A 12,266-nucleotide genomic window follows, 5' to 3' on the forward strand; every position below is an offset into this window, starting at 1 on the left:
TCTTCGTAAGTATTACCTGTTTCTAAATTATACAATGCAACGTTTTATCTTCAAACGCATCGATTAACAGTCCTCTTAGCTTGCGTATGCAAATCTGGAGTGTGTCGCATCCTGCATGTGGATCACTATCCTGTCACCGAAATAACTACCCGATCGCGTTTTTATTCGCATAGATATGACATATGTTCGATACTAGGTGCTGTCCGGCGCTAGGAGAACTCCCCCTATATGATTGCACCAAATTTCGAATTTTATTACGTATGATTATGTATAATCTTATGTAATTACATCGATTCATTTTTTTCAGTCGGAAAATTGCCTGTACAATTTTTATCAATCCGAAAATTATATCATTCATAATATTTGTACGATAATTGTTGCTACCAGGAAGTTGTTAAGAACTCGATTTGTGTGCGCGAAAAAAAAAAAGAAGACCGATTTGCACATTAGCGTAATTGATTCTCTGATTCGGGAATCGATCTTGTTGGGTCAGCCGAGAAAACAACAATAACAGAGCAGCGTCCTTTCACCGCCCGCTTATTTTGCGACTTGTATGTTTACGACCCCCAGGCCGGCCTTCCCCATAGCCTGCAGTACTTTCATTCTAGCTACCTTTAACGCTCGGCGCTCGTAAAACACGACGACGTCATCTCCGCGCGTCATCTCTATCCTGACATCCGGATGACTCGCATATAATCGTGTCGCTTTACGCGCGCGATACGTCTAGATTAAAACTCAGCCGCCCTTAAAAGCCGGTCTTTCGATTTTACGTCGCGTGTTATTGGATCATTATCAACGCATCTCCAGCGGCATTATCGCGTTAACCCGCACGGATGAGAGGCCACGGATGTAACCCTGATGCACACGTCACATTCCATGCACTTTGATGTATCGCTCTCCGATACTCGAGGATTTGTCGCGAAACATTGAAAATTAGAAAGCTTCGACGTTTATTATTTTTCGCGCAGCTCGTTAACTTCCCGCGTCGTTAATCTCCTTGAATTAATATTCGTTAAAGCAATATCGTAGATTTCTTTTTTTTTTTACATGTTACCTCTATTGGTGATAATAATATTGTACAATTTCGCGATTAATCCGAGTTTATCGTGTTTCGAGTTTGCAACATTTATTGCAAATACCAACATGCCTGTTTACACGAGACTTTCACGTGATTCGCTTTATATTTACAACATATATTTACTCTGTAACACGCACGATTGGATGTATTAGCGGGTAATTCTTGGCTCACCCGGCTTTCCCGAGAGGTAAAGTGTAACGCACTCACCGTCCTGCTCGAGATTTCATCTCGAACGCAATATTCAGCGATATGTAAAACGGCTGCTTCGGTCAGCTATAATCGCGCGAAAAATCGAAGACTGCCATGGACAGCTCTTCCGTCAAGATACCCACGTATTTCGACGTAAACGACGTTTTAATCCTCTTTCGAAAAATTGTCTATTTTTTCGCTACGCAATCACACCTACGCGCGAGACTTCATCCGGAATCACCTGTGATCGAAGATTAACGCCGCGTTCAAATTTAATAAATCCCTCGAGGATTCCCGAAGGATTAGCCTGATCCCTTCCGCTCCTCTTCTTTTTTTCTACAAGGAATATACTCTTAATTTTCTCTCCATTTCGTTGACATCCAGGGAAGAACTGGACTGGATTATGCGGAAAAATCACACCTCGATTATTCATCGGAATAGTATTTACGAAGCGCAGCATTGTACCTCCTTGATAAGATAATCCTGGGCGGGGCAATCCTCTCTCTTGAGCCGAAGGAGTTTAACGGTCGCGTTATCATTTCTTCCATTTCTCGCCGTTGTCGTAACCCAACTTGAAGAAATCCTTCAAAACGACGTTGAACGTTACGGTAACGGCTCCCTCGACCCTCATGCGTGTGACTGCAATATTGTGAAACACAGAGCTTGAGGAGGAAGCAATAAAACGGAAGCGAGAGAAATTTCCGTAGGAGAATCTCAAGAGTTGGCAGAATTCACGAAAATATATTGTTATTATTATTATTATTATTTTTATTATTATTATAAGGCTATTAACGTCGCAACAAACTTTCCCGGAATCGCGCTCAAGAGCTTCATCATCAATCTTTATCGACGTCTTTATCGAGAAAATCGTTCGTAAGAAATTGTCTAGAAAAAGAAATGTATTCCATTAATCAAGTAATTAATTCCCTTTCTCGAAAATATTATTTTATATTACAAAACGAAGAGTCGAGATGATCTCTTTCGCTTGATTCTTGAAGAAGAATCCCCGACGGAACGAATTAATTTATTCGACTCGCGAATCACACGCCCTCCGTTCGTTCCAGATGCGCCGGATAATTACTTTAACGTCAATATGTATGGATGCACTAATGAGAAATGTCTCGGTGCATTTCCTTACGTTCTCTGCCGCCGCCGGATGCTAGGATGGCGGGATCAATTAATTCCGGTCTCCTGCCGGTTAACCACTCCATGAAACGTTGTAACGTGGACGACGATTCCGGCACGTAGATGGATACCCTGCGATAATTTCGAGATTTTAGCGAAGCATGTTCGCGGTGCGAATTTCAGAGCGCATCCGGCACGTTTCAAAAGGAATGACATATGCGGAAATGTTAGCGAATATGCGGATTACGATCGAACATCCGTCTTCGATTCGCACGGACTTGCCTGCAAGAAAGTGTGACTTGCGAAAATGCATGTAAATTTCACGATCCGCGTCGCATACAGCGCATACATTGTGTCGCATTCTTCTTCGTCAAGTCTCTCTGCATCGGATTTTTCTAAACGCCGTTGGTATGCGCCGTGTTTATGGACCTCCTGGATTCGGAGAATTTTGCTTTATGCATACGCGATTTCCCGACGCGTATCAAAATCCAATTCCATTGTCGGAAAAATTCGTTTTCAGACGCGCAATAAATCTACGTGAGAGAGAATTATCGCTTAATTTGGGATAATGAATTCACCTCCCCGTCTTCTATTATATTCTTTCTTTTTTTCGTTGATGTATCGTGGGAACGCGTCGCAATATAATCGCTGGCAAAATAATTTTTTCGTGAAATCCGCTGATCGGATTTTCCGACGCACGCGACGCGAACTAGCAAATGCGTGTCTCTCATGGAATAACATGGAATGATAGAAAATACATATTTCTCTGCGATGTACGCGCGATACGTGCGATGCATGAAAATGTGGACAAGTTGAACGTTTACCTTACAAACGCGAAAGATAAAAATACGAAAAAAATTGCAGAGCATAACATGCTTGACAAAGAGGTATTCAATCACGCGAATACGAGGGAAATGATTTGTTTCTTTCGCTGTTGCAGCTAATGTGCCGCCAGCTTTATGAATAATAATGTCATTTATAAATGTTCTCTTTCTCTCTCTCTCAGAGGAAAAGTGACGTTTCCGGGCCACTGAAAATTTCAAATTTATTTTCGCTAACTGATCGATGGCCGGGTTTGAAAGAGTTTTGCTAAAGGCCAACACAATGAGAACTAGAGATATTCTATAAATCAATGAATAATGTAGTACACTCGACCCCTTCTCAATGTTTCTTTTGTGCTGTAATACGTCTGGATTACAGAACGCAAAATAAATATTTTCCGTAAAAACTGAAATTCAAAAATATAGGTATTTTTATGGCATATATATTCAATGTGCTTTCAAAATTAGATTTTCTTCCGCGTGCTTTATTCGAACAATACCTTTTCTCGTGATGTCCCGTTTTCAAAGGCAAATGGCATACCCCGTATCCCCTAATGACGTCATGACCGAATAAATCCAATCCGTAGATCGACATAACAAGCTGCGGCCCTGTAATAAATATGCATATCTCACTCTCTCTCTATTTATAATTTAGAAAATGTAACATGTGATACAAGTAGAAAAATTTTATACTTTTTGTATTTTTTATATAATTTTTCACACGTAATGAAAATAATTTTAATCGATTCTTACATCCGTGTGGGTTTGTACTTTTGAACGTAATGTCCAGGGGAAAATTCCAAACGGCGAGGTTCCTCGGATCATTGCTACACTTACACATTTGCGTCAAACCTTCTTCGATTCCCTGTAAAAAAATATATATAATTAAAATAAATAATTTAAACTGTCAATATAAATTTTTGTGTCTTATTTGCCTCTGCAAGTTAAATATTATAACGGAAGCTAATATTTGCATGACAAAAAAAGTAATTCAATAAAGTGTATGCAGAATAAAAACACGGAAAAGAAACAGAGGCAAGAGCAGAAAGAAATGTGAATTATTTATAGAAAATTTCTTTAATAATTCAGCTAAACTTTTTGCCTCTTTTTCGGAGCATCTTCAGTAATAAAATAATATTTTATATATGAAAACGTCACGAAAATAAATATTGAATACATGTGTAATATTTAAAAAATCGTGTATGCTTTGAACAAAAACGACTTCAACAGAATGTAAATGTCTTTATGTGAGCATATTATTTCCTTAGCTTTACAAATGCTGGCATTTTTGCAATGTCATACTGTCACGTCTGTGAAATTTTGTATCCAGTAGCTGTAATCGATAAGAAACCTCATACATACATATGTATATTAGCTTGTTTCTTTCTTGTGTTTTACATTATTTAATAAAGAGTTTCATTTTATTTTTACGTGTGCAGAAAAATTAATTAAAGTAAAAAAATATGATACAATATATACGTTACTTTTTTACATATTTAAACATATTATTGGAATTAATGGTCAGTCCCTCGACGATTAATCGTTAATTATTAAATTAATTCAATTTTGCAAAGCTAAATTATGCAAAATAATTTATTATTAAAAGAGACATATACTAATAAATATAACATAAACTCCCTGTGAATTTGGATAAATAAATTTTGCATAATTTATAAGTTTTGCATACTGATTATAATTTAATCTCTTTATGAAGCCATAGACGAGTAACTATTGTATTTTGCAACAGATGCACACAATAGTTTATTATTAGCGAAAAGTAAGAGAGAAAAAATATATAAATAATAAAAAATATACGTAATAATGAATTCAATTTGAATTAATTCAATTAATTCGATTCTTTTTCGGCCAATATTCATATAAAAAAAACGTTATATTCTGAGCACAAACACGCATACGCACAAAGAGAAGTTATATAAAGTTTTTCCTTCCGACATAATCCAATATGGCTGCAAAGTGGCTTAGATTGCTGAGAGGATTTTGTGACGTGATTGTAACGTGATTTTATTGTTCTCTTTGAGTTTCTTTTATTATTGTAAGAGCTTACCGTGACTACGTTCCATTCGGGTCCGAAATGAAAACTGTACTTGCAGTAAACGTTATCGGCATCATAGAACTCTGCATGCTCAATGGATCCGGTGATGGATAAAAAGAATTGTCCTTCCACTGACATACTTGTCGAATAGAATCAGCGTTGTTTTCTTTTTAAGCTTTCAACAATAGAATAAATTACGAGACTCAAAGAGCAATTGTGAAGAACCTCTTAACTTTCTGTTTGTGACATTGTACCTTACTCCGTTGCCATGGAAGCGCACCTGATCGACACATATGTCGTGTCAACGATATAAGCAAAGCATTTCTTAAGGGAATTTCTTTCTCCTAATTTTATTGTTGCAAATTAATTTTATTTATTGTCCAAACGTTCTTTTTAAATAAAGTATATAATTATTCCGAATTAATCTTTTCAACTATCAATGATTTTTATCAGAACAATATAATTTATCACTGTTGAAAAAAATTTAGCTAATTTTTTTTTAATCTTTCTTTCACATCATTTTTGTGAAGGATATTTTAAGTTAATTTCTAATTTATTTTTAATCTAAATTATAATTAATTTTTAATTAATTTCTAATTTATTTTTTAACTTATTAATTTATTATTTATTATTTCTTAAATTTTAATTTTATGTCGTTTTTCTTAACTCCATATTTATCATCAAGGAGACTTTTAAAATAAGGGAATTAATAATGTGCGACTCGTTGGCTAATAATTTATTTGTGCTCGTCGACGGCGAGACCAATACATTTTTTTCTCCTATCAATCAACAACTAGAAAATGACGATTACCAAGCGTTTTCTTGGTACTGATGAGTAAGTATATACATGTAACAACGTCAATGAGTTGTACGCGATTCAGAGAAACGAACGTATCCATCAATAAGATCGCAGTTACTTTGGCGAACCGCAGAACAAGGATATCTCCAGAGTTTCTCAAATTCTTTTCTATGTAAGTATTATCAAGAGCGAGGTAGAAGCGAGGAGGAAAGAGAAATCAATGATAAAGAAAAAGCGATTTCCCTAATAATATCACGCATCTAAATATATATCTAAAAAACATTTGAAAGATTAAGATCCTTAAAATGTTTTCACGATATACGTTTAAACATTCGCGTTACGATGGATTATAATGGCTACTAGGCACTATGGCATATATATAACTCGCTTCCAGGGAACAAAATGATTTTTACAATGTTATGCACCTCGAGCAACTTTGCCTCATTCTACGACGCGGTGGCACATTCTCTTCATTATCACACAAATGCGTTATGCGTTTTAACAATCGGCTAATCTCCGTGAGTGGATACTTGATTTATCGGCTCGAAATTTCCTTCATACGATTCAAGGCGGAGCCGGCTTTAAACCAATCGATCTGCTGCTCGTTCATCGTGTGGTTCAAAGTGATGTTGTCCACCTTGCCATCCTTGTGCTTGATTTGCGCCTTCACTGGCTGCAAGAGTGATAATAAATAAGAAACATGTAGAAGTCTTATATAAAATATAAAGGAAAGAAATCGTAGATCTTTGATTAAAGGACATTTCAGATTCATTTTTCATCCTGTAGTTTAAGGCGAGTAAATTGTCATTCATAAACCAACCTTGCCAGGTGCCAGATCCTTCAATCCAAGAAGACTGATCTTGTCATTAGGCTGGATCTTATCGTAATCGGCGGGGTCGGAGAAAGTCAAAGGCAGGAGACCTTGTTTCTTCAGATTCGTCTCATGGATACGAGCGAAGCTCTTGACTATGATGGCACGACCGCCAAGGTGACGCGGTTCTAAAGCTGCATGCTCCCTCGAGGAACCCTCGCCGTAATTCTCGTCGCCTACTGCAACCCATTTTATACCCTTCTTTTTGTAATCGCGTGCAACGTCTGGCACACCAGCCCATTCGTTTGTCACTTGATTCCTAATCTTGTTCATCTCGCCATTTTCAAAATTAACGGCGCTAAAAAAAGTATACAATTAAAATGACACTTGTTAATTTTACAAAAAGCTTAATTTTTTTACAAAAATCTGCATATCTTTGAACATTTTTAGTATCTTATTCCAATTTCACAAGTGATTTGACACTCCATCATGTACTTGCATAAGATATCCAGGTAACTTACCCGAGAAACATGTTGTTGGAAATATTGTCGAGATGCCCACGATATTTAAGCCACGGACCTGCCGCAGAGATGTGATCCGTCGTACACTTGCCTTTGACCTTAATCAGAATCGTCAGATCCTCCAAATCCTGGCCGTTCCACTTGTCAAAAGGTTCGAGTAACTGTAATCTTTGACTCTTAGAATCTACGTCAACTTTGACCTTGCTACCGTCTGCTGGTGGTGCATCGTAAGTGTCCGCACCAGGATCGAAACCGCGGTTAGGTAATTCGTCACCTATACAAGCACATAGATATATTTATTAGCAACAAATACAGAAATATATAAGTATATATACTCTATAAATTTTTGCATTAAAAATTATATAAGCAATATACATGTATTTTCTCTCTCTCTCTCTTTGATAATTATGCAACATGAATAAATTATTAATATCGACTAACCATATGGATTGTCCAGGAGGAATTCTTTTCCATCTTTGCCTTTTAGTCTGTCGCTAACAGGGTTGAAGTCAAGTCGACCAGCAATGGACAGAGCAGTTACAAGCTCGGGGCTAGTGACAAACGCGTGTGTCGCTGGATTAGCGTCGTTTCGTCCGGTAAAGTTTCGGTTGTACGATGTGACGATCGTGTTCTTGTCGCCCTTTTTGATATCCTGGCGATCCCACTGACCGATGCAAGGCCCGCAAGCATTAGCTAACACTGTGCCGCCGAATTCACGAAGAACTTCAGCCTGAAATAAATTAACGCAATGTAATTATAATATATAGATAGATTTTTTATTTAATAAACCATTTTGAATCATCTTTTATGAAAAATCATATTGAGTTGAAAAAGAGATATATAACTGTTATAATAAAACAATATTGAGTCTTGTAAGTTTATGGTACTTACAAAAATGGGGAAAACTTACAATTCCATCGCGCTCGATGGTCGCGCGGATTTGCTCGGATCCAGGAGTAACATTGAATGCGGATTTTGCCTTCAAACCATGTTTCAGAGCCTGCTTGGCGATGTTTGCGCATCGACCCATGTCTTCGTAGGAGCTATTGGTGCAGGAACCGATCAGGCCGACCTTGATTTCATTGGGCCAGTCGTTTTTCTTTGCAGCCTCGCCTATCATGTATGCGTTTATATATATTTTTAAAAGACGCAGCTCAAAAAATAGATCTTTTTTCAAGCTTCGAACACTTTAATTACCTAGTTTAGAGATCGGATGAGCCAAGTCGGGTGTAAAGGGTCCGTTTACATGCGGTTCCAACGTGGACAGCTCCAGTTCGATGATCTGATCGTACTTGGCGTTAGAATCCGCCGTCAACAGACTCTTGTGTTGATCGGCGGCTCCGGCGATTTCCGAGCGTCCAGTCGCCTTCAGATAATCCTGCATCCTGTAATTATATGGGAAGATCGAGGTGGTGGCGCCGATCTCGGCGCCCATGTTGCAAATGGTGGCCATCCCGGTGCAGCTGATGCTGTCGACGCCTGGACCGAAATATTCCACGATGGCACCGGTACCGCCCTTGACGGTGAGAATACCGGCTACTTTCAGAATGATGTCCTTGGGGCTGGTCCAACCCTTGAGCTCGCCCGTGAGCTTCACGCCGATCACCTTGGGACACTTGAGCTCCCACGGGATGTTCGCCATAACGTCGACGGCATCGGCACCGCCGACGCCGATGCACAGGCAACCTAGACCACCACCGTTCGGCGTGTGCGAATCGGTACCGATCATCAGTAAACCCGGGAAGGCATAATTCTCGAGGATGATTTGATGAATGATGCCAGAGCCGGGATTCCAAAAGCCCACGCCGTACTTAGCGCCAGCTGTTTTTAAGAAATTGTAGACTTCCTTGTTGATGTCCTTGGCACGTATGAGATCTTGATCGCCGCCGATTTGCGCCTCGATCAAGTGATCGCAGTGGATGGTGGAGGGTACTGCCACCTTGGGTAGACCTGAGAGAGAGAGAAAGAGAAAAAGATTCTCTATTTAGCATCGCGATAATCCCTAAAAGCCTCACGTTGATGAAGCATTGAACGTCAATGTTTAGTAATCATACCAGAACTGATGAATTGCAACATTGCCATTTGCGCGGTCGCGTCCTGCATAGCAACGCGATCCGGCCGCAGTCGAAGGTAACTGGTACCACGGACAATCTCTTGCTTGGCAGGTTCATCGAGGTGAGAATAGAGAACTTTCTCGGATAGAGTCAGCGGCCGATTCAATCTGGAAACAAATAATCATTTAAGAAGGAGATACAAGAGCAGTTTTTATTTTTTTCTCTCTTCATACCTCTTTTTAACTACTTTGAGATTTTCTTCCAGCTTGTCATAGGGCAGATAACTGGTCGAGTCGAACTTGGACATTGCCACTTTGGTGGCGGCGAAGCTCAAAGGACTCGCGCTGAAGCATCGCTGCTGCACGTCCGCCGCTAAAGCGGACAGTTTCTGCAAAGTAAACAGAATCTTAAAGACATCTTCAAGCAAAATCAAGTCGAATTATCCGCTGAATATTTTTTGAATATGTTTGACAGGTGTATACATGTACATCCAGGAATAAATCGTATTGATTAGCACGTGCCAGCCAAAATTTTTGTCGCATATGCTACGCAACGCTGTTTATTTCTGATCACAATTACGTAATTGGACTCGAGATGCTTGACATTTGATGCACTTGAGATATTCTTTCGTCATAGATAAGCCGTGTAATGAATACGTTGGGATAATAAATAACGATAACCCTCGACAATGCACAGTAACAATAATAATGCGATATTTCACAGCCAGACGCGTCGACGTGCAATAAGTTTGACGCTACTTTTCTTCCCTTTAGCATACATTTTTTTATCTTTACGACTTCCTCCCCACCATCTTGAAACCCAACTTTAAATCTCGCGCTCCTCACACACCTGCGCCACGTGATACGCGTTGAATATAACGTCCTCGAAAAGAGAGCGATATATACGCGCAGTTTGGCACGTGATTACGTAATGTCTTATATCTCATCTTGTAGAATTCCTCATTTTTGGATTCGCTCAAATTTACGAATTTCGAGACGTTCGTTCGCATTAAGCATCGGCGCGTCCATCGCGCCCTTTTCTTTCCCAATGGCCGATTTTCCAGCTCGTACATCGAAAAATTATTCTGAAAAATCGGAGCAACGAGGGACCCCGATCGCGGGAAGGTCATCTCGCGCACTCCGGACAATGTCAATGTCAATCACTCGCGTCACCGGTTACGAAGAGTCTCGAGTCACAATAGCTCGTAAAGGCTGCATCAATCATCAGGGGTCAAATAGTATTGACCTCTGAAAAGGAGGAGGCTCATTCCGGAGCTCGCGCGTTCCTTCTCGGGTTTCTCACGATTCTCGTGGATCTTCGAGTCTCCTCTCGTCTTTACCTGTGCACGAAGAACACGCGTGCAATACGACATGCTGAGGGTGAAATAGCGATCCACTGTCTGTTAACTCCTGTGCTCGAAGGGCGCAAGCGCGGGATGGAAAGTGCGTGACGGTTCGCCCTCGTTGATAGCTCGTGGCAGCTCTTCTCGAACTGGCCACTACAAAAAGACTGAGGGGAACACTTTGCGTCGTCTGTGTCGGCTTTATTTTCGCGCCTGCGCACGAATTGGTATTTGCTCATATTCGGCATCACAATGATTAGGCCTGTCCAGATAACTATATCTGTTAAAAAAATATTTACTTTTATATTTATTTTTATCTTTTCGTCGACAAATATCAGTCGTAAAAAGATGTGCGATAAATAGTACACGAAATTTCTCGGCATCATTACAGTTAATTACCGTTAAAATTATTTCGAGGAAATGTCGAGAGAAAGATAAAAATAAGATAAAGATAAGATAATATAAAAATACGTCACATGGCAGCATTTGTCACTTCTAGATATGATAAATCCTGTTTATCGTACATTGTGAGCAAAAATAGAATAAAAAACGTTAGAAAGAAGCCTTCATTGCATCATTTTATCTTTTCAATTTCCGTTATTTGAGTTTTACAAGAGTTGGTTCATATTTTGTAATTTTTTAAATTATTTTATTTTATTTACTCGATATTTATTAAAAAATATAGTGTAACTAATTTAAATTCTGAAATGTTTGTTTTGAATAAATCGATAAGTATATCAAAGCGCTCTTTATTACTGACGAAATGTTCGTTGCTGGAGAGAATTAGCAGCAACGCATAGTACCAGCAATCGATAAAGAAAAAGTCCTGAAAATACATTGTGATTGTTATACTTTATATGACATTAAATTACGATCACATCGCTTTTATTAAAAGAATTTTATTAAAAAGCTTTGATAAAAAAAAATTAATTTTTATTTTTAATAAAATAATCATTATTGTCATTTCTCTCAAAAATGACATTTATTTATAGCAAAACTATTATAATCGCTAAATATCCTTTATTAAATTATTAAATTATTAAATTAAATTAATTTCGTTTATTAATATCTTATCAACCATCTTCTTTTATAATATCTCATCAACCATCTTCTTTTATGATAATCAAAAACTAAATATGAAAAATAAACAAACAAGCTGTCTTTATATTCAATTAAACTTTATTACAATTCGCTCATTCATTATTTAGAAATAAAATTGACGGAAGATTGCGTCGATTTTCTCTCGAGATATCGAACACAAATCCTTGTCGGGGTTAAAGGAGCATTACGCGAGGCTGAAAGAGCATTATAAGCGCGATGGGTCCTTGACACGATTAATCCGTTGTAGGTGGACCAGGGCAAGTTTCGACACGTGCTTCTCTTGCCGCATTTGCGCGCGTTTACTAACGATCCGCGATTGTCGATCGGCGATTTATCGGGATGCGAATGGATTTACTTTCATTCTCCGTTAAA

The 12,266-nt window shown here is 38.6% G+C and overlaps 2 protein-coding genes across 2 annotated transcripts; both read right to left on the minus strand.

The window, feature by feature from the left end:
• Positions 1 to 1,031: 1,031 nt before the first annotated feature.
• LOC145968393 (B9 domain-containing protein 1) lies at positions 1,032 to 5,523 on the minus strand. The gene is made up of 6 exons (XM_083093816.1): positions 5,279 to 5,523; positions 3,967 to 4,078; positions 3,714 to 3,822; positions 2,406 to 2,524; positions 1,688 to 1,906; positions 1,032 to 1,603 (listed from the first exon to the last, which is right to left on the minus strand). The coding sequence occupies exons 1-5, from the start codon at positions 5,402 to 5,404 to the stop codon at positions 1,803 to 1,805; spliced, it is 570 nt and encodes a 189-aa protein (XP_082949942.1). The 5' UTR covers positions 5,405 to 5,523; the 3' UTR covers positions 1,032 to 1,603; positions 1,688 to 1,802.
• A 464-nt stretch (positions 5,524 to 5,987) lies between these two features.
• LOC145968117 (aconitate hydratase, mitochondrial) lies at positions 5,988 to 10,968 on the minus strand. Its single transcript, XM_083093364.1, has 9 exons — positions 10,791 to 10,968; positions 9,685 to 9,839; positions 9,452 to 9,618; positions 8,595 to 9,347; positions 8,308 to 8,510; positions 7,839 to 8,127; positions 7,398 to 7,671; positions 6,886 to 7,234; positions 5,988 to 6,738 (listed from the first exon to the last, which is right to left on the minus strand). Exons 1-9 carry the CDS (start codon positions 10,821 to 10,823, stop codon positions 6,601 to 6,603), a joined length of 2,361 nt encoding a protein of 786 aa, XP_082949490.1. The 5' UTR covers positions 10,824 to 10,968; the 3' UTR covers positions 5,988 to 6,600.
• Between the last annotated feature and the right edge of the window lie 1,298 nt (positions 10,969 to 12,266).

Source organism: Camponotus vicinus, unplaced genomic scaffold (assembly GCF_025532165.1).
Source record: "Camponotus vicinus isolate PSW18456_S1 unplaced genomic scaffold, iyCamVici1.0 SCAF_3, whole genome shotgun sequence".
NCBI classification, from domain to species: Eukaryota; Metazoa; Arthropoda; class Insecta; order Hymenoptera; family Formicidae; genus Camponotus; species Camponotus vicinus.